Raw genomic sequence first — 21,666 nt, forward strand, 5'->3', positions numbered from 1 at the left:
ACTAAACTTTTACCATTTTCCCCCTACTATTAAATCTAACAGATGCTAACATTGTCTTCAATGGTGTTCAACACACATAGCTCTGTTCAAATCTCAGAAAATTTGGTTTAGGTAGGGTTTCATGACCCTTTAACGCCAAGGCAAAGATCTCATCAGTTACGTAAGTATGGCGCAACGAGTGGATTAATTTCCAAGTCCACTTGTCCTCCTTTGTGTTTTGACCTTACTGCTCCAATTATAGCCTTGCCTTATGCTCAGTGATTGGTTTAAAACCTCCACTGATACCATGGAATTACAAGTGTGCAATAAGATGTGCCACAAATAGGTGTTTAAACTTTATTGAATTAGACTTTTTTTGTTTCATAAAATAATGTTTTCAATTTATATGCAACTAAAATATCACAAGTCAAAACAAACATAAACAAATATTGTAGGGTGCAATGTACAGTACAAATTCCATCTTGCAGTCTGAAGGATTTTCATGCACAGACCAATAAAAACAATAATAAATAAATCCAGGATGTTGCATAGATTTAGCTTTTCATGGGTTCAGTTTAGTACCTGCTTTTATAAAGTACACAATAAGTGTTTTCCCTGAGACACAAAAAGATAATGTAATGAACAAATCCATAAAAATTCATTTCAAACAATTGCATAGAAGCAAAGAGGAATGATAAATATTGATAAAAGTCTTAAATTATTAAAGTGCAGTCAAGGTAAACATAGTCAAACTGCTATGATGTGACTTTTAAAGTCACCTGTAGAATATTGGAGTCCAATACGAACAAATGGAAATAACAGCAAAGAGACAAATACTCTACCATTCAAAAGTTTGTGGTAAGAATTTTTTAAAAAGAAATTAAAACTTTTATTCAGCGAGGATGCATTAAATTAATCAAAGGTCACATTAAAGACATTAATAATGTAACAAAATATTTCTATTTCAAATAAATGCTGTTCTTTTGAACGTTTTATTTATAATAGAATCCTAGAAAAATGGTTTACACAAAAATATTAAGCTGCTTTTAACATTGATAATATTAATAAATTATACTTGAGCAGCAAATCTGCATATTAGAATGATTTCTGAAGGATCATGTGACACTGAAGACTGGAGTAAAGATGCTGAAAATTCAGCTTTGCCATCACAGGAATATTTTAAAATATATTAACACAGAAAACAGTTCATTTAAATTGCAATATTATTTCAGAATATTTCAGTTTTTACTGTGTATTGGATCAAATACATGCAGCCTTGGTGAACACAATCTTACTGACCCCAAACTTTTGAACCAGAGTGTATATAGCTTTTAAAATCTTTTGTAAAATCGTCTATTAAAATAAATAATGATGCCATAGCAAACTCATTGAGTAGAATGGGCTTAGAAAAGAAGACCTGAATATATAAGAAATTATTAATATAGGCCTACTATGGAGAGGTATTAATCATATTGAGGTTATATGGATGAAATGTCTTTAGACTGTATTGCGCTGCCATACATCCATTTAAAACATGAGAATAATATCCATCCATAGAAACATGATCCATTTCCCTTTTACCTCTTATTATGACAGATCTAGAAAGATGGCAGACAAATCAGAGAGCATCATGGCAATCTGTTGGCAGTTTACTCATTTTTTTACTTTTTTCTTGGCTTCTTTATCCGCTTTCTCTTGTTCGGATTTTTTCTTCTCTTTTTTCTTCTCCTCTTTAGCTTCCTTGTACTTCCATATCGGTGGCTCTAAGTAACCTTTGGTTCGCTTCTTCTTCTTCTCCTTTTTGGGTGTTGGCTCCCCAGACTTGGTCACTTGAATTTGGGGGATGCAGCCGGAGGGGAACACGCTATTGCGGCGGGCCATGCTGCGCGGGACGAACTTGCGGACGCCATTGGAGGCCATCGAGAGCACGCTGCCTCTCCGCTCGGTGTTGGAACAGCATGAGGCCAGCGAGGCAGAAGAGGCAGAGCTAGATGCGACAGAGAGGGAGCCGTTGCTGTGCTTTGTCGTGTGTTCCTCAAGCTTTTTCCCCGGGTGCATCTGCATCAGTTCAGGCACAGCCAGGCGTCTTTTGCCGACCTCCGGCGGGCTCGAGGGACACAATGGACGGCATCCGGTGACCACCAAGGGACTGTGGAAGCTTGTGGTCATACGCACCATATGGTCCAAGATGCCATTGTCCTGGGGATCTTGTGGAAAACTAAAAGTGAACGTGGACTTCAGGCGATGGGCGACCTTCTGTCCTGTGCTTTTTGTGGCTGTGGCCTTGGCCACCAGCTCCTTCAGGTCTGGCCACTCTGGGACATAATTTTCACAGAATTGTTCAGCCTGAGGTCTGCTGTTCAGTCGTCTAAGCCTGCATAATGTGTCAAAGCGACCTGTCTTCAGAGCCCATTCTTGTATATTCTTCCCCCTTGTGGCGTCCACAACATTTATGTCAGCCCCTAGCAAAAGAGAGACATGTAGGAGATGTAAACCATGATGATATTACAATTTTTCCTCATTGCTTAGACACTGAAAAGCATATCAAAAGAATATTTTTTCAAAACCTTTTTAAACACATATGCAGCATTTTATAGCACATTCTCATGCACAAATCCACAAGTATATTTCAATTTTTTTTTGTGATTAGGTGTTCTGCTAATTTACATGCAAATGAACAATTAATAGGAAAAAACTAAATAGGATTTGTTAAAAATTGCATAATTTTTTTTATTATTTGCAGACTACAGTATGATTAGGTTGCAAGTTTCAAATAAGTTACATCTTAGTAAGAGATTTTTTTGGTTTTCAAAAAAACTAAGAAAGTATAGTCTAAGTAAAGTGTTTTAATGTTTGAAGGTAGTACAAGTTAAGCTGAGTTTAATCTGTGGCTATAGTTGCTCTGGTAAGAAATGCATAAATGTGGAAACAATGTATTGGTTCTTGACTTGAAAAATATTAGCAGTTGGTGTTACCCCATCGAGTGGCAACTTTGGGTATAACATCAGTATCTTGTCTTGATTAACTTTGCATTTCCATTTTTTTAAAATAATTATTTTAATTATCTGAAACAATCAGATGAATCATCAAGTGTGAAAGAAAAGTCGCACTTTGTTCAAGCAGAGCAAAACATTTACAAGATTTTTTAGTAAGAGACATTTTTTTTAATTGAAAAAAGATTAAATGATGTATAATAAGGATAATTTAATGTATTATTATTATTAGCTTGTCCAACTTAGGTCATATTTACCTATATAATTTTTTTAATAACAAATGCTATAAAATTAAAAGACCAAAACACAGGAAATAACATTTCTTATTTCAAAGATTGTTAAATTGATTGTATTTAGATAAGTGAAAGACGCTGACTTTTTGACAGTTGACTACGTGCAATGTAGGTGTCTTGAATTGTAACTGGTCTAAATAATCACTGTTAAGTGCACACATGGCTAATCCATTACTCGCCATCAGGGCTAATAATCCAAGGGATCAGAAAAGAAAATGTCCTCAGGTTTGTCTTTTAAACCTGCTCAAGCTTCCGTCATATGTCACCAAATCACATCTACTTCACCTTATCATTTTCTGTAGGCACACCTCTAACTACTATGCATATGCCTATGTATTGTGGTATTTTGACTACATATTCCTAGCATCCTGGTTAGTGTTTACAGCTGGGTCCAAAAGTCACATTATAAGTCAAGTTAAAATTTTGGATACTAAGAAATGTCCAGTACCCGAAATTCATATTTATTTTTTTACATTTTCACTGATGTAAATACAAAAGAAAATTGCAAAACAGCAGAATTTAGTTTCAGACTTTTGTAACTTACAACATTTTGAATGTAAAAATGTCGTAACACTTGTTTGATGCGTTATGTACTATATGTGTTGCATTGTGTTTTAACCATTGCATATATGACAACAGTATGCGACTACACCTATTTTTATAGATCGTGCTCTTCTTTGGGGATGTTCTGGGATGAAACAGAAACAGCATCCCATGGTTTCTAATACTATGCAACCATTCACGTCATCCAAACTGCCTAAAGAAAGCTGGTAGGAACTCAACCTATCTGACCTGGTAAGTTTGTAAACTAATTATTACAATCCTAAAATAACGTACCAGCCATGAGCAGTGATGCCACACAGTGATCGCTGCCCTGCATGACAGCCTTGAGGAGTGCGGTGAAGCCTCGGTTGTCCCGGAGATCCATGTCCACCCCAGAGAAGTAATTTAGGATGTAGGTGAGGATGGATACGTAACCTGCAATATTTATAGATTTAATAAGTTTAGTGTTGAAACAATTTACATTTCTAAGATGTTTTGCTAATGTTCCCTTCCCATTAAGCTATAAAAATGTTATTTTTTTATGTTTTCTGAACGTTTAAAACATCCAGTAAAAAAAAAAAAAAAAAACGTTTTCTCTTGTCATGCAAAATGAACATCCAAATTTAATAATTTTGTAATTTTGTAAAAACGTTCAAAATGTTCAGAAAGCATTCAAAAGTAACAAATATAACATTTAAAAAACATAGATGAACGTTCAACCAAGCGTTTTAGGAAAAAAACATTCTATGAAATATGTTTTTGTGCTGATGTTTTCGTGCACATAACTTTGACAGAATGTTCTATTGACGTTACTGGAAGAATGTTAGTTCATAACTTTGAGAGAACATTATCAGAACGTTAGCCAAAGTTCTGAGAACGTTTCTCGTTAGCTGGGTCGTATTTTTTTTTCTGTTTAATGTGTTATTAAAGATCCTACCAGCCTGTGCAGCGATCATGAGTGCAGTGTTGCCATCATTATCCTGATGATTTATATCCAGAAATGGGCACTGGTTGAGTCCATACACAATATCCACAAAGCCTTTTGAGACGGCCAACATCAGACCGTTCTATCAGAAAACAAGAAGAGGATTTGTCAGCATATACAAAGATGTAAACCATCTCTTCTGCCAAATTTCTGTTATGTGAATGATGCTTTATGAGTAATAAGGTTATCTCACTCCCTACCCTGCCGTTTATGTCTAGTTCCATGACTTCGTCTCTTGTAGCACCCCTCTCCAAAACTCTGCGTAGGGCTGCCGCATTGTTCTTGGCACAGGCTTGGTACAAGGTATTGGCAGGGCCTCCACTGGCATCTTCCCGCTCATAGTTAGGGAGCACAGAGTCATCTGACAGCACACTCCCAGAATCTGAATCATCCTCAGAAACTGACAACTCAGAGGCATCCTCATCTGGACCAGATCCCAGATTTGGATCCTCCTGCACCGTGACTTTAACCTCAGCCATCTGGCCAGCACGAGCCAGGACTCACACGCTCAGGCACTTCATCATCATCTGTGTCCTCGCTGCTCCCTCCCTGGAATCTAAGATGCAAAGATATAGATAAAGGTTAAAATGACACCCCACTTTGATTGTCCAACACACCACATACATATGAGCTCATTTTGTTTTTCTTTTATGACAAGTTTACTTTACATAGCCAAGTGCCATAGTAGGAAATAATAACGACAGCTAAAACAAAGTAAAAAAAAAACTGTCCTGCTTGTTTGCCTGCTATCTTAAAATGAGGAGTACAATCAGTATCAAAATTAGTATTTTTGTCACACCATTAAAAGTATCTAAACATCCTTAGTTAGAACAACTTACATTTAATAAAAAAGCAAAAGATATTATGGTGCGTTCAAGTCCTCCTGGGAAGTTCGTACGTACAAGGTGGGAATTCGTGTTTACGACGGCATGTGCGTTCAAGTCACTTTCGTCGGAGCAAGATGGCGGAGTACTTTATAATTAATTACACAAAAATACAGTAAGGTTCTTAAACTCTTGTACTAGAAAATGAAGAACAAAGAAATGTACAACAGGTGTACTTTGTATTTTTATGTTTTTAATTCATTTAAGAAGCCACTGCCAACACATCGTTACATGTTGCATTGTTATATTATAATACTATCATATTCTGTGTTGCCGATTAGCTAACTGAGCTGTTAATAGAAAAGCCTTACAATATCACAGCTAAATACCTTTACGTATTGTGTATTCCGCCATGTTAATCACTGACACGCCCCCAACTCGTAAAGATCGGAGCTTAGAGAAAATCCCGAGCTCCCCATTGGTATTTACGACATTGTGGTGGCGTTCAAGTGCGTTCAACTCGTAAATATGATCTATACGAGATGACTTGAACGCACCATTAGAGAAAATCCCGAGCTCCCCATATGCCTAGTATGGATATGGCATTGTGGTGGCGTTCAAGTGCGTTCAACTCGTAAATACATAGCCTACAAGACGATAGCACCATTAATCCTTCTATTAGATATATCTTGAATTAAAGGTCCTGTTCTTCATGATCCCATTTTTCAAACTTTAGTTAGTGTGTAATGTTGCTGTTAGAGCATAAATAATACTGTAAAATTATAAAGCTCAAAGTTCAATGCCAAGCGAGATATTTTATTTTACAGACGTCCCCTTTCAAAGCGAACGGCCGGTTTGGACTACAGCCCTCTACTTCCTGCTTTAATGACTTCACTAGAACAGTTTTTTGACTAACCCCGCCCACAGGAATACACAAAAAGGGGGCGTGGTCTTGTTGCGCTCCCACGGAGAAGAGGAAGAGTTGCGTTTGTAGAGTGTGTTTGTCGCCATGTCATCGAGACGCTGTTATTTTCATCCCGGAGTCAAATCACCTTTGTTTGGCCTTCCCAGGGACGCCAACATTAAAGACATGTTTACAATAACACTGAGCGCATGCATCTCCACGTTATGGTAAGAGGCGTGAACTTTCCGGGCAACGTGCGCTAAGCTGCTATCGAATCACAACACAGGAACGGCTGGCACAATCAGAACTCCTTACGTATTTCTGAAGGAGGGACTTCATAGAACAAGGAGGAAGTCATCAGCCCGTTTTTAGGACAGTGAAAACAGTGGTATACAGATAAGCAAATTGTGTGAAAAATACTGTTTTTTTACACGCGAAACATGAACACATGTTATATTGCACACTGTAAACAATCAAAGCTTCAAAAACACAGGAAAAATGGGACCTTTAAGCTTATACTTCTTGACAATTTTTTCTAGTTTTAAGCATAAATTTAAATAATGACCATCAATCTTTCTTCCAAAACATGTTTTTGCCTTAAACTGATTCACTATTGTAAGCCTATTGTTAGTGTTTATATTTTAGACATGACGGGAGGGTTTTCGCGGGAAATTGCGTAGGCCTACATATAGGCCACTCGTCTGTGAGTGTCTTGTCATATGCGTAAATAGAAAAACGTTTTTCCGGCTACTTTGACGCTTGTGTGGGAGTGACATAGGATGTCACATCGAGTGAGAAAGGTTGACATGACATGGAGTACGGCAAATCTTGAACCTTTTATTTGCCTACTCAACAACAGGTGAGTAAGGTATTGTATTGAACAGGCAAATTACCATATGTAGCTCTCTAATGGAGTTAATTGTAAAGCATTATCTATTGTGAAGTGTAATATTCATCCTCACAGTCATGTAGAGCCGAAGCACAACCAAAACAATGTTCTTCCACAAAATGCATGCAAAGTTTTATGCTTAAAGTAAGGGGGGAAACAGTTTGCCAATCTTGCAATGTCTTCCATTACGAAGACCCTCAAGTGAAGTTTGAAGAAAAAAATTATCTGGTAATGGTAACGTGTACATAAAACTTTTCCTTTGCACATGTACAAGTTTTTCATGCATGCATGCATTTTTGCAGGGTATTGTTGTGGATAGCCATATTTGAAGCCATTTGTGGCCCTTTAGGATTTAAAGGTCCCGTTCTATGCCCCTTTTCACAAGATGTAAAATAAGTCTCTGATGTCCCCAGAGTGTGTATGTGAAGTTTGAGCTCAAAATACCCAACAGATCATTTTTTACAGCATGTTTAAATTGACATTTTTTGGGGCTCAGAAAAACGAGCCGTTTCAGTGTGTCCCCTTTAAATGCAAATGAGGTGCTGCTGGACGACACAGGGGGCGGAGCTTCATGAGCTCGTGCTCAGTCTGTCAGGAAAAATTCATCTCACGGAATGATGATAATATCAGAAACTCTCAGTAACGGTGTTCATTTCGAGTCGGACAATAATGCCTACAGAGTCAGAGTGCTGTATAGAGATGAAACAGGTATGGTTTATTAGTTTAATTACGGTTATTATAACGTATTTGTCATCTGCTTGTAGGCTATGTATCCATTACTTACTAATAGCCTACAAGTCTGCTGTCTGAATGATGATCAAACATATACTGATGAGTATAATAAAGTTTATTGTACATCACACAAAAGATGAAGCGTCAGTTTTACTTCAGAAAATCACCGTAAGAGCTGAGTAAACACAGTAGCCTAAGTTATAAGAAGTGCGCAAATAGCCAGTAGAGTTGAGGGAGCATTCCTGTGGGCGGAGGTTAGTCAAGAAACGGTTCTGGTGATGTCACTAATGCAGGATGTAGAGGGGTGTAGTCCAATCGAGCCGTTTTTTGTAGTCTACTTCTGTTAAATAAAATATCTCGCTTGGCATTGAACTTTGAGCTTTATAATTTTACAGATATTATTTATGCTCTAACAGCAACATTACACACTAACTAAAGTTTGAAACATGGAATCGCATGCAACGGGACCTTTAAAATTAGAATGAAGAGTCTCACCTGAGGTGAACATTGTTGTGATTGACCGACAGTAATCTGCACAACTTCACTCAACTGTGCTGTAACAGAGCTTCACAATAGCTATGTCTGGGATGAGGCTATTTATTACAGGAGAACATAGTTACTATTAATTATTTTGACTGAAAGCAGAACTTACGAAGCAAAACATTTAAGCAACATGATGAATGTGAATGAGAAGGAACTTATGAACTTTTGTTCAGGGTTTCTGAAAATATTCAAAGGAATGTTGAAAACAAGGTCAGTAAGTGTACGCCAAACTAAACTGCAAAATGAGGAACCATTTCACAAGTCAAGCATACATATTGATTTTCTCTGTCTTCAATTTCTAATAGTGTTGCCATTCTGTAAATGGTTTGGAAAGAGCTTATTGTGCTAATTGCTCAGGAGAACAGAATCAGTTAGTCAAACTTCAACCTCATGAGTAATTTGTCTGCTTATATACCATACTTTTGATTCATCAAATTCATAATAGTTAAGACTATAACCACTTTCAAATCTCTAAGATCAAGCCATAGAGCACTTAACCTCAGGTTACTCATGTAAGTCTCTGATAAAAGCACATTACTTTTCTCACCCTTTTCTATAGAAAGAGAAGCTACATGCAGCATTGCTCATTTTTATTTTTGAATCTTTAATAAAAAACATAAAAAAACATATTTGCTCTCACAGTGCTTTCCCAGCTATATTTAGCCATTGTTACTGGTAGCACAGCAGCCAGTGCTGACTGACATGCACTGTGTGAGAGAGAGAGAGAGAGAGAGAGAGAGAGAGAGAGAGAGAGAGAGAGAGAGAGAGAGAGAGAGAGAGAGAGAGAGAGAGAGAGAGAGAAGGGGGTAGTGAGGATAGGAAAACATTCCCTGTTAGTGCCACATAAACAGTCTGTCCTATGAGAACCACAACACTGTCCACATGCTGGTTTAACTCTGCAGACCGTTACAAAAACACTGTCCCACTGTCAGCCCAAACACAATACTGCACAACATTTACATTTGTTTAATGATTTACATTTACTCTGTTTTTAGGTAGTTTTACTTCTGTTAATTTTTTGGTTTCAATGTTGTTGCGTCTTGTGGTGTGATATATATAATAATAACATTATGGAATTGAATTACCCATAGCAGATCTATACAAGTGGAGCTGGGGAAGGTGGAGGGTTTCTGAATGTGTGCTCCAACCAGTGTTGCCAACTCTCACAAGACACATAAGAAACCGCAGCTTTAAAAACAAGCCCAAAACAAGTCAAATATTATTGTATTATTTATTATCATCAATAATATTTATTATCAATAAATGAGCAAAATACGACGAATTACACTACAGCACTTTTACTATTGCACTGATTGGCAATTAGCTGTGAGTAGAGTGTCAATCAATGTATTGGAGAATACAGCGAAGTTGCTTGTCAGATATTCCTAACAAGCAACCATATATATTTTTTTAAATAAGTTAAACCCCCCCCCCCCAGTAAAAATTGCTGAAAAAACATTTGAAGGTTGAGCAGCGAGCTCATTGGCTTCTGATACAGCAGGAACCAATCAGCTGTGCCCTATATAGAGTGATGTGATTGCAAGCAGATTGATTCAATGACATCAGTCTGCGCAAGAATATAGAGTTTCAGTTTGCTGACTTTGCTCCATTAGCTGTATCTGCACACTTTTTAAAATTATTTTAAAGTTTAACTTATTTTATTCTTATTAAGCATTATATTATCCATTCCACAGCACAAAATAATGAACTATGTAGTTCCACATAAACATTACAAATTGAGTTGACAGTGATAAAACACTCTCTCTTCTTTTTAAAAATATGAATTTCTTGTTAGGGTAGGGTCCTAGCAAAATTTTAAGGATCCATAAGAGATTGCCCATTTAGAAATATATTTTGTGAGTGATTCCACAGGACTCAATAATTGGTTACAAAATCGTATGTAGACTTTCCTACATTTTTTGGGCAATATGTAAATTCATGACCAATTTTTGAAAGCAGAATCCCAAATATATAATGCATTATTTTTAATAAAATTATATTTCTATTTCACATTGCTCATATTTACACATTTTTGTGTTCATGATGTGAACACTTGCATGCCAATTTCCATTTGACTTAAAATTACAAATAAATAAATACATTTTGAAATCTAAACATTAGAAGAGCATTTTGTTTTAGACAAAATTTTCAAATGATAAAATTTTTATTTTTTGTTCAAGGGCAATCAAATTAAATATCACGTTAACTAACGATATATATATTTGAGCAGTAATGTAACGTTTTAGCATAATTTTGGAGCAAAAACAAATAATATGCTAGCAACTTGTTTCTATACACACTTATCAATTGTTCATTAATGTTGTACCACTTTATGTGCCCTTTCAGCAATTCTGCTTGTTTCCCCAATCTTTCCAAAATCTATATGCACCAAATCAATAAACACATCCATTGTATCTCACCATTAAAAGTGCTCAGAAGAAGGTTTAATGTTGTCCGTGTCTCACTGGGTGATCAGATCATTGCTCCTGCTGTGTCTGTGTAGTCCTCCCAGTATGGATTCTTACTGTAGACTGTGTGATCCCGCCGGACAGAGCCGTGGCCCTGCCTGTCCCCTCCTCCCAGCCCTCCGATACTGCTTGGCCTCCGATCACTGAGGAATCCTTCTAAATCTTGACACAGGTGCTCTGTTAAGACAGGCATGTCCACTCATCCTGATTACAGGAGATTTGTGGATTAACATTAAGAAATGGCAGCTGCCAGTGAGACTGTCACCGCTTCACTTCTGTGGTCGGAGCTGGCATATTTCAAATTAAAAGAATGTTAAACTTCTAAAAAACATATAACAGTAAATCTTACAGATCATGTGTGTGCTGGGAATCGCATGACGTGTATTATGAACTTTGCTGCAGTTATTAAAATCACACTGCCACTGATTGTTCATGCCCGCTTGCGCCTGCCATGTCTTCAAAACACCCATCTTACATGCCCTGAAATAGCTATAGTTCAGAATATGGTAGAGTTTAGCCAATTAAAACGCGCTTAAACATATAAGACAAGCCCAGGTAACACCTCGTGGCTCATCTTACAGCCAGGTGTCGCTCATCTGGCAGCAGTCATGTGAAAAATCAGAGGGACTGAAACTGAAACTAATCTTACCAACTGTGATTAATCTGTTCCAATCTATGGTTCCAATACCATAATTATTTCTTGGCCGACCAGCGAAGATACCTTTTTTTTTTTTTTTTTTGGCCTCATGAATCTGTAACTAATGAAGTGAAAATCTAGGCTAATCATTTTCATGCATGTCATGACATCCTTAATAGTGCATTCAAGTATTCCTAAGAAGTTCATATCGTCATTATCAGGTGTGTTAAAGTTACTTTGGTCCGAGGTTTTATTTCTAGAACAAATTTTGTTCAGTTTTAGCGGAACTGAAAAAAAAAATTATTTTAACAAAATTACCTGATGAGATTAAAGAAAGTTCACAGTTTCCCAATTGTAATTATGATTTTTTGGTGGCATTCTTGTGCATTCATCTCATAAATACGATCTTCCCGACATGACTTGAATGCACAATTGTAATTCACTTTCTGTTATTGCATGTTTTGAGAAACTTAAAAATTATAAATTATAATTTACTCAAAACAATGAGTCTCATTCACATACACATTTGTGCGTAAATTCTCCATACAAATCTTTTGCACAGAAATTGTAATTATTACGTTTGCACTAAATTTAAAGCTACACTGTGTAGGATTTTCTTCCATCTAGCGGTGAAATTGTTTTTGTATTTCTTTCTGGCCCCTCCCATTCCGAGGGTGTTTTAACTCCTACGGTGGCCGTATTATTTCAAATCTGCCGGCAGTCGCGAGTAATCTCCCCCTCGCATTCGTCACGGTGCAAAAACGTAAAAAGGCAAAGCTTGAATTTCCAGGTATGTCCCTCTTAGGCTAATGTATTTTCAAGATGGAGGCGCAACATGGCTGCCACAATTCGAGCGACTCGCTCGTATGTATTCTAAATGGCAGATTCTACGCTTACGAGAATACTTGATTAGTTGGTAGAAGTAATTACACATTAATGAGCACATATCATTTTGAAAGAACAAAGTGTTTTTTTGCTAAGAATCAACTTAAAAAATTACACAGTGTAGCTTTAAGATATTTAGAACCAACTGAAAAACGTGTACAAAACTCAAATCCCAGTGGCCTTCTACATCACAGTGAATCTGACAGAGGTTTTTCCTGAGAACATTTCCTGCCCACATAAATATGCAAAATGTAAGTAATGATTAGTGAATGAGGCCCAAAGTGCTTTGAGTTCACTTCTCATATTCAGAAAGCAGAAACTCTTAAAACAAAGGAGGGCACTTATCGCATGACATCATGGCATTGTGAACAAAAGACTCAGAGAACACTATTTCAAATTCAATTAACTTTATCCAGCAAAATGAGCTGACACATTTGTTGGTTAGTCACCAAATACATTTTGGCCCATTTCATCAGGACCTTGGAATGAAATATCTGAACAAAACAAACATGAATGACTGGTATGTTCCAGATGGGAACAATACATTTTTTTGTGAAATTCATGGTTTCTCTATTTACAACTGGTTACAACTGATCATCGAAAAATAATTTGAAATATCTGTAGTCAGAAACATGGAATTCATTGTGATGGAGAGGGAGGCCAAAATCAGACACACACATAAAACACAGATCTTAACCTCAATTCTTTGCACATGCACAATCTTACTTTGAAAAGAATGTTAGACTTTATAAATTCATATAACCCTGACTTTGTGAGTATGATAGTAACCCTATATCAAATGCGTGATGTGTTTGTTCAGTGCAAAGCAAAGCCAGCCAAACCTTGCGGTAGTTTAGAGATGGATCAGGCCAGGTTGGCTGGATGAGTTGGATTCGAAGAGCAGGAGGAGAGGTGATGTGCGGCCACAGTTATTTTCTCAGACTGTTGACCTGAAGCACAAGAGTTATTACAGTGCAAAGACTCAGGAAATGAGACAGAGAAAGAGGAAGCTCAGCTGGCCTTAGAGATCATTCAAGTGGGGTGCTTTTGCACGGACTCTCTCCATAAGAGGAGACAGATTTAATAGAAAAGAAAACTGATATGTGTTGATTAAAACGTGTCCGTTGATATAAATACCACACAAATTACATATTTCAGTGTTTACCGTTTTCCATGTGCGCTTTTAATTGTTTATTCCCCATTGCGCCAGCAGAGGGCAGCAAACTGCACCACTACTGCATCTGTTACTATTGGGTGTTGTTATGCAGTGTTTTCAGGGTACTCTGTGTACCAACACAAAATCTACCTCAGCACAATTCATCTGCTTAGTTTTGACATGCTTAAAGTACTTTTTATTTATAGTTTTATTTTTATTTTTTATGTGTAACACACAAGGATCATGTGACAATGCAGACTGGAGTAACGGCTGCTGAAAATGCAGCTTGCCATTATAAATAAGAGCTTCCCAAGTCAACATACACTTGGAGACATCTATAATTAATGAGGGTCGTGTGACTCGTCATTTGTGAACATTAGGCCACTTTGCAAGAAGTCAGTGTTTCAGTATAGTCACAGTAAAAATAGTTTACATGCACACACACACACACACATATATATATATAGCTACCCTACGTATATTCTAATTATGTGCAATTAGCATAATTGTAGCGTACTGTCATTATGTTCAAAGTACTGTATTTCCTTCTAATTATATGTTCTTGTAAACTTCTTTTAAGATCTGTTATCTTTAGATAGACCAGCAAAATCTAGTCATGTGTCATTCTAGCTCTCTTTATTTGTATCATATGATCTGTGTGTATCATATCATGAGAGTGTGTGTATGTATGAGGTATGTTTGCAGGATGACGGGCTGCTGAGCTCTAAGTTTAGTCACAAAAGCAGTACTAAAGAGCCATGTGCAGAGTTATTATTAGAGTCTTGGCAGTGTTTCCACAGCCCATCTTTACACGGCTTGGCTTCAGTTCGGAGAGGCTCAGTCGGATCACATTCTGCTCTCTGCCGTCCTTATCTTCTTTCACTCTCGCTGTCCACGAACATACACCATCACAGAAGAATCTGTCTAGAGGAAAATTGACCCAAATTTGTGTGTGGTTTGGGCTGCAATATTAGAGAGAGAGAGAGAGAGAGAGAGAGAGAGAGAGAGAGAGAGAGAGAGAGAGAGAGAGAGAGAGAGAGAGAGAGAGAGAGAGAGAGAGAGAGAGAGAGAGAGAGAGAGAGAGAGAGAGAGAGAGAGAGAGAGAGAGAGAGAGAGAGAGAGAGAGAGAGAGAGAGAGAGAGAGAGAGAGAGAGAGAGAGAGTTGTAATTGTATAAACGTGTGTTTTGACTCCAGGCCAGGTGAAGAGGGAATGAGCAGCAGACTCAGGAATGCGTAGGCCTATGTCTACTCTGCTCTGCTCAGAAAAGCACACATATATATTGTGGGCCACCCAAGTATGCATATCATGACACGCTCATTCATCTAACCTGGAAAATATCAAGGCTAAAATAAGCATGGAACTTGCAGGTTCTAGACAAGTAAACAAAAGATCCAACTAAAAGGGTTCTTCTCTAATTTATAGTGGGTCAGTTATATCAGTAATTAGCAAGCATGCAAGCTTTCTAGCAGAAATATGCTACTTCATTTAAATACGTTTTTTTTTTTTCAAGTTTCAGTTTAGTTTTCACAGTATATATACTGTATATATATATATATATATATATATATATATATATATATATATATATATATAAATAAATAAATATATATATATATATATATATATTTAGTATTTTAGAGCTGCCAAAGTTAATTTATCATATAAATATGTTTAAAGGTGTTAAAGTTATCTAGTACTATTCTAGTGGGGTTGTTTTTTATAGTGGTATTTGTTACTTTTTAGTGCTATTTGTCGAATAAAAGGTTTTGAATTTTATACTGTGTATCTAAAATTAATTTGAGGTCATTTTATTTTGTTTTAGTTTTTTAAGTCATGAAAATGTATTTTTAGTTTAGTTGCTTTTTAATTTTTATTTTTATTTTGTTGTTTATATTGCTTATAATGCTTTATTAATGCTGTATATATTTTTATTTCAGTAAATGAAAATGTTTTCATTTTATTTTTTGTTAATTTTTTTTGTCACAATATTGCATGTTTTTGGTTTTAAACGTGTTTCTTTTGCATTTATTTGATTTTAAAAAATGACAGTAAAAACAGTATTGTGAAATATTATTACAATTTACAAATTTCTATTGTAATATATTTTAAAATGTAATTTAACCTGTGATGGAAATCTTCAGTGTCACATGATCCTTCAGAAATCATTCTAATATGTGACCCTGGATCACAAAACCAGTCTTATGTTGCACGGGTATATTTGTGGCAATAGCCAACAAAACATTGTATGGGTCAAAATTATCGATTTTTCTTTTATGCCAAACATCATTAGGATATTAAGTAAAGATCATGTTCAATGAAGATATTTTGTAAATTTCCCACCTTAAATATATAAAACATTTATTTTTGTGAATGGATGCAGCACTATCGCCAATAGAAATGGACATCTTTAAAGGCAATTTTCTCAATGTTTCGATTTTTCTGTACCCTCAGATTCCAGATTTTCAAATAGTTGTATCTCGGCCAAAGATTGTCCTATCCTAACAAACCATACATCTATGGAAAGATTATGTATTAAGCTTTCAGATGATGTATAAATCTCAATTTAAAAAAAATTACACATAAGACTGGTTTTGTGGTCCAGGGTCACATATGATGATTTGAGGCTCAAGAAACATTTTGCTTAAAATTCAGCAACAGGCAGCTGCTTAAATTTTCTGTGGAAACCTTTTTTCCCAGGATTTTTTGATGAACAGAAAGTTCAAAATAACAGTATTTATTTGAAATAGAACTGTTCTGCAACAATTGAAAAGTCTTTATTGTCACTTTAATCAATGTAATGCTGAATAAAAGTTTTAATTTCTTTAATTTCTAAAAAAATCTTACTGACCTCAAACTTTGAAATGGTAGTTTATATATGATTACGCCAAGGGTACATACAGTACGTAGGACAAAAACAAAGTTGAAGAACACTAAATTAGTTTAACATGTTCAGAGATTTCTGGAAGACTCCACAGCCTCCTCCTCCTCCTCCTCAAGCCTTTGTTGTAAGTTTTAAAGTGGGCAGCTATTATGAATTATATCTGACAGCTTCTGTGTCGGTGCCCTGAGCCCAGCACAGCTGCCTTATTTGGGTCATTTGCTGCTTTTCATGCTTGCACCATGCCAAAAGCCATGTGTCATCCAGTCAGTCTCGATAGGAAACAACAAGAGTGAGTAACAGTGAAAGAATAAGAAGAAAAGGAGGTGGACGAAGAAGTAGGAGATATAGGAGCAGGACAGAAACTTGTTCTAAGAATCAGTGTGGTGTTGTGCAAGGGAGGCATAATAGATGATGAAATTGATGTACAGAGGGTGGAGAGGATTCGGCCGAATGGGAGGTAGATTCACGCAGCCAATGACAAGCCAGAAAAGGCTGACTCATGAGTGATTAGATGTTCTGTTCACAAAAGGTCCCAAAAGCCAAGGAGCTTGCAAAAACAAGCTACTTTTGTTAAAGGAAAGGAGAAAGAACAGAAAGATATCTTTACCGTTTACTGTGGTGTGGTTAACCTGATCTCAGGAACAAACCCAGTTTTAGGGGGAGGGGAAGAGAGGCCTGACTGAGACCCACAGAAAGACCTTCCCACCTGAGGACGCTTTAGTCAGGACAACAGCACTCTCGTCTGCTAAAGTCCACTTTAAACGAGACAAAAACAGACCATCCTCCTCCATAATTCATTATTTATGTGCAACAGCGTTCCAGAGGATCATGCAAATTTGAAGCTGGGCTGCGAATAAAAGCTCTGGCACAACAAACCATAAGAAAGACAGGGATTTTGAAGGAGGGAGGGAGTATCGACAAGGAAAGTCACATTGACCGAGGCTGCTGGAATATGAAGGCTCTTCCAAAGAACCAGGGACGAACCGATCAGATTTTGGGTGCTATGGCGGATATGCTGACATCTCTGGCGATACCCAATCAGAAGTGGGTGAGTGACTTGTTTGGCTTTTCACCTTTGCACTAAGTTGTTCACTTTGTAAACAATATTTATGCAACACACGTGACCATTGCACAATTATACCAATTGATATCTGTAATCATTTTTGGTTGACTTTTGATTTGATTTTAAGCAAAGTTTGTTTTGATATGTATTGACATATAACTCTAAATGATGAACGGCAGCTGGTTTTATGTATTTGTAGAACAATGTATTTTAAATGTACTGTAACTTCGCGTGGTCATAACCATAATTCACGGAGCAGAAAGAGTCAGTTGCTGTTATGTATCAAGACTAAAGTCAGAGTTCTATTTTTCAAGTCAGAAAAAATAAACAAACTATTTGCAAAGTATGTGTATTTGTTTATTTGCGGATAAGAATTGACAGATACATTTACAATTAAACGTACAATGTGAAGTGTGTCCTTTCTCTGTAATGTGTAAAGCTTCAGAAAAACAATTTATATAAAGATTAAATGACCCTTTGTTTATGAACATCCATATTTAAAATTATCATAACAATAAAATCCATCAAAGGAAGAACACATCACATTCACAAATTGGAAAAGAATGGAGGGATAAACAATGAAGTCAGTCAAAGAATGACAGAAAAACATTTCTGGGGGAAACTATGCAAGAACCACTTTGTAGTGACACGAAAGACACTCTCCTGGGTGTTTAAAAGGAATTTAGAGCACTTGCAAGAGCAGGAAACTAGCACTGATTAAGACATTTCCTCATAAACATTTATTAAGACTGATTAAGACATTTCCGTGCAGGCAGTCTTCTTAAAACAGCTGTCAAGCGGTAGGTCTAACTGGCTGTTTACTGTTCTTTATGACATTCAAAAAAGTTTGACATTTTTTCCCCCCTCAATCATAATTTTATTTTTATTTTTTAATCACTCTAATGAACCTGTCACTCAAACTGTAAGACAACAAACAAGGGAATGATTGGCAAAATATTTTGTTTTTTTACATATAATATTACCATCTTATTTAAAATGAACCCTATATATATATAGCCTATATATATATATATATAGGGTTTAAAATATAGACTGTATAGGCCAGCAGCCTATATATCTATGGTTTAAAATACCACTCTTTTTGTGTTTTCAGTTCCACTGCTCTTGCCAAAGTAAAGTCTGAGGAGGAAAACATTTGTGTGAGGAATGTTAAGACTATTTGGTAGAAAATCGTCTGCTAAGAACATAAAAGTAAATGTGATCTAAAATGTAACATTTCAATAGGCTATCAGTCTATTGGATTTTAAGAAAATCACTAAAATATTGTTACATTTTGCACAGGCAAATCGGTGCTCGTTCACGCGAGTGACAATCACGCAGTGTGAATGAGCAAAGGGGGAGGGGGGAGGGGGGCAGATTATGCAGGAGGAAATGGTTGGGGAGTTATAATTTTGCAAGGTGCTGCTAGTCAAGCAAATGTTTGTGCTTTATTTCAGTTTGATATATTAAAAAAATACTGATATTCTGGTCTATAACTCCTCTCCGAACTTCCCACCGTCCTGTATTGCTCTCTCATTGGCTGTAGGTCATCGCCGATGCAGTTTTCATTCAGAACACTTTCACACAGAAGGATTTTGAATCGAAGACAGGTCCAGATATTTAGCATGCCAAATATCTCAAAATGTAGCCTATTATCATGCAGTAGCCTATAGGCTAACTTACAATATTACTCTGAGCGTGGCCGAGTGACAGTTACTCACGCGCATCGTCAGTCAGCGCGGCATCGCACGTCAAGTTCGTAGAGAGCTTTATTCAGTCCATTTTAAATTCTGATTTTGGCCGCCTCTCAAATGGGTTAAACCATAGATATTACCTGAGAAGTTCATAGCCTGACGTCATCATACTCAGATTCTATTCATAATATGAGTCTGATACTGCTCCATTGGGCTGTGATTATGGGGCATGTTTCAACCGAACCAGGAAAGAAAATGCCTCTGCACTCAATTGGATAGACCTACAACCAATCAGAGCAACGGAGTAAGTGACGTATGTTTTTCATTCATTTTTCCGATCAACAAATGCCTTGATCGCGGTTCTCTGTTCCTCTTTTAAAATTAATGCGCTGTCGATATCTTCTATAACAGACGAGATGGCAGAATCTACACCTGATGTTTTATTAACAAAGTTCGGGAGGAGCACGTTCGGGAGGAGCACGTTCAAATAATCAATCTAATCAACTTGTCATCAAACATTTACCATGTCCATGTCTACCCTTACCCTATCAGCATGAGAGGAAGAATAATTATTCACTCTGTCAACTCACCTAAAATTCCTTGACAGTTTTCAGCATCCCTCCACTCACTCTTGGCTTGTTCTTCCACAGTCAGGAATACAGGGGGAGTAGCTACTTTGGGTTCGGGCCGAATAACGAGCCTGGAGCCCTCTCCTCGGACAGCACGCCAAATATGCATTTATTTTATCTGACTTATTTGTAAGTGTGAACTCGTGAAATCTCAATTCTCCAGCGGCAGTCATCTTTGTTGTAAACGAAATTCAACCCAAGCGCTCTTTGGTGACGTGGATGATCACGTTACTGTTGATCATCTGTCCATCATCGTATAAAGCCCGCCCTGACAATTTGATTGGTCCAAACAGCTTTTGTTCGGGCATAATAGCTCCACAACAGATCAAGTCCAGACTAAGAAGTTCAAGTAAATGAACTTGCGTCGCTTCATAAAAGTGAGGTTAAACCCCTTGAGAGACATGGATTACTTTTACGATGTCTTTACTACCTTTCTAGGGCTTGAAAGTGGTAGTTGCATAGGCTGTCATTGGAGGGACAGAAAGCTCTCAGATTTCTTTAAAGGGGTGGTAAAATGCCCTTTTCACAAGATTTAAAATAAATCTCTGATGTTCCCAGAGTGTGTATGTGAACTTTTAGCTCAAAATACCCCACAGATATTTTTATATAGCATGTTAAAGTAGTCACTTATTGAGGGTGAGCAAAAACGCATAGTTTTTGTGCCTGTTGCTTTAAATGCAAATGAGCTGCTGCTCGCGTCACAGGGGGCGGAGCTTCAAGAGCTGGTGTCCTTTTACCTCACACAGACATGCACTGTAAATTTAAAAAACGTTTAGCCTTTTATGTTCAATCCGAAGTCAGAAAGATGGAGAGACTCGAGAAGAAGTGGCAACATGTAGACAACATTTCTGAATGGTTAGTAGATTAATTTAAGTAGCTTATGTGTAGTATCTTATAGTCATTGATTAGCATATTATTTCTTGATAATCTATAGTATAAATCGTGTTCCAGGGGCGCGGTTTATGTAAATTATAGGGTTAGTGATATCACTAACCCAGGAGGAATGTGGTGTAGTCCCTACCAGCCGTTTGTTGTAGTCCTTAAAAAGTAATTTCTTTAAAAGAAAATATCTCCCTTTGCTTTGAACTTTGAGCGTCTTACTTTGCAGATGTTGTTTATGCTCAAACAGCAACATTACACACTAACTAAAGTTAGAAAAGTGAAATCATATTCAACCACCCCTTTAAAAAGATCTTAATTTGTGTTTGAATGTCGAAGATGAAGATGAACGAATAGTGTAATCTATTACATTACACATTTTAGATGACTTTCGACAACTTGTTTAACATTGATTTGAATAGTATAATCTTGTACCATATTGATAATACAAAGAGAAAGAAAAATGATTACATCTTTCGTTATTAACAACATGAAGTGCATTAAACATTACATTACCTCAGGGTTTCCCTATCTGGAGGTTTGGAAGGGTTTTGATGAAAAGCTAAGTAATAATTAATTCAATATTTAACATTTTAAAATAAAATAAGAAATTTTAAAATAAAAACACTTATTTTGCTTATATATATATATACTGTATATATATATATATATATATATATATATATA

General features: G+C 36.7%; 2 protein-coding genes across 3 annotated transcripts in view; one reads left to right on the forward strand and one right to left on the reverse strand.

Annotated features, from left to right (window-relative positions):
• Window positions 1-323: 323 nt before the first annotated feature.
• Window positions 324-11,233, reverse strand: ankrd33aa (ankyrin repeat domain 33Aa). Its single transcript, XM_081386014.1, has 5 exons — window positions 11,106-11,233; window positions 4,994-5,349; window positions 4,746-4,875; window positions 4,103-4,243; window positions 324-2,441 (listed from the first exon to the last, which is right to left on the reverse strand). The coding sequence occupies exons 2-5, from the start codon at window positions 5,270-5,272 to the stop codon at window positions 1,633-1,635; spliced, it is 1,359 nt and encodes a 452-aa protein (XP_081242140.1). The 5' UTR covers window positions 5,273-5,349; window positions 11,106-11,233; the 3' UTR covers window positions 324-1,632.
• Window positions 11,234-17,015: 5,782 nt separating this feature from the next.
• The window catches only part of arhgef25a (Rho guanine nucleotide exchange factor (GEF) 25a), a 75,733-nt gene continuing 71,082 nt past the window's right edge, over window positions 17,016-21,666 (forward strand). The window contains exon 1 of one of the 2 annotated variants that reach the window (XM_081387633.1): window positions 17,016-17,762. In XM_081387633.1, the coding sequence (XP_081243759.1) occupies window positions 17,667-17,762 (96 nt within the window). In that variant the 5' untranslated portion in view covers window positions 17,016-17,666. The remainder of the gene's footprint in view (window positions 17,763-21,666) is intronic. The other variant, XM_081387635.1, reaches the window with a different exon arrangement.

The sequence above is a fragment of the Scardinius erythrophthalmus genome, assembly GCF_964197995.2.
Source record: "Scardinius erythrophthalmus genome assembly, chromosome: 15".
NCBI lineage: Eukaryota > Metazoa > Chordata > Actinopteri > Cypriniformes > Leuciscidae > Scardinius > Scardinius erythrophthalmus.

Excerpts from the sequence above, each read along its gene's own strand:
- ankrd33aa (XM_081386014.1), bottom strand. The coding sequence starts at position 5,272 with ATGGCTGAGGTTAAAGTCACGGTGCAGGAGGATCCAAATCTGGGATCT. Across the intron at positions 4,876-4,993 it reads AACTAGACATAAACGGCAGG|AACGGTCTGATGTTGGCCGT; the intron begins GTAGGGAGTGAG and ends GTTTTCTGATAG. Across the intron at positions 4,244-4,745 it reads CATGATCGCTGCACAGGCTG|GTTACGTATCCATCCTCACC; the intron begins GTAGGATCTTTA and ends TAAATATTGCAG.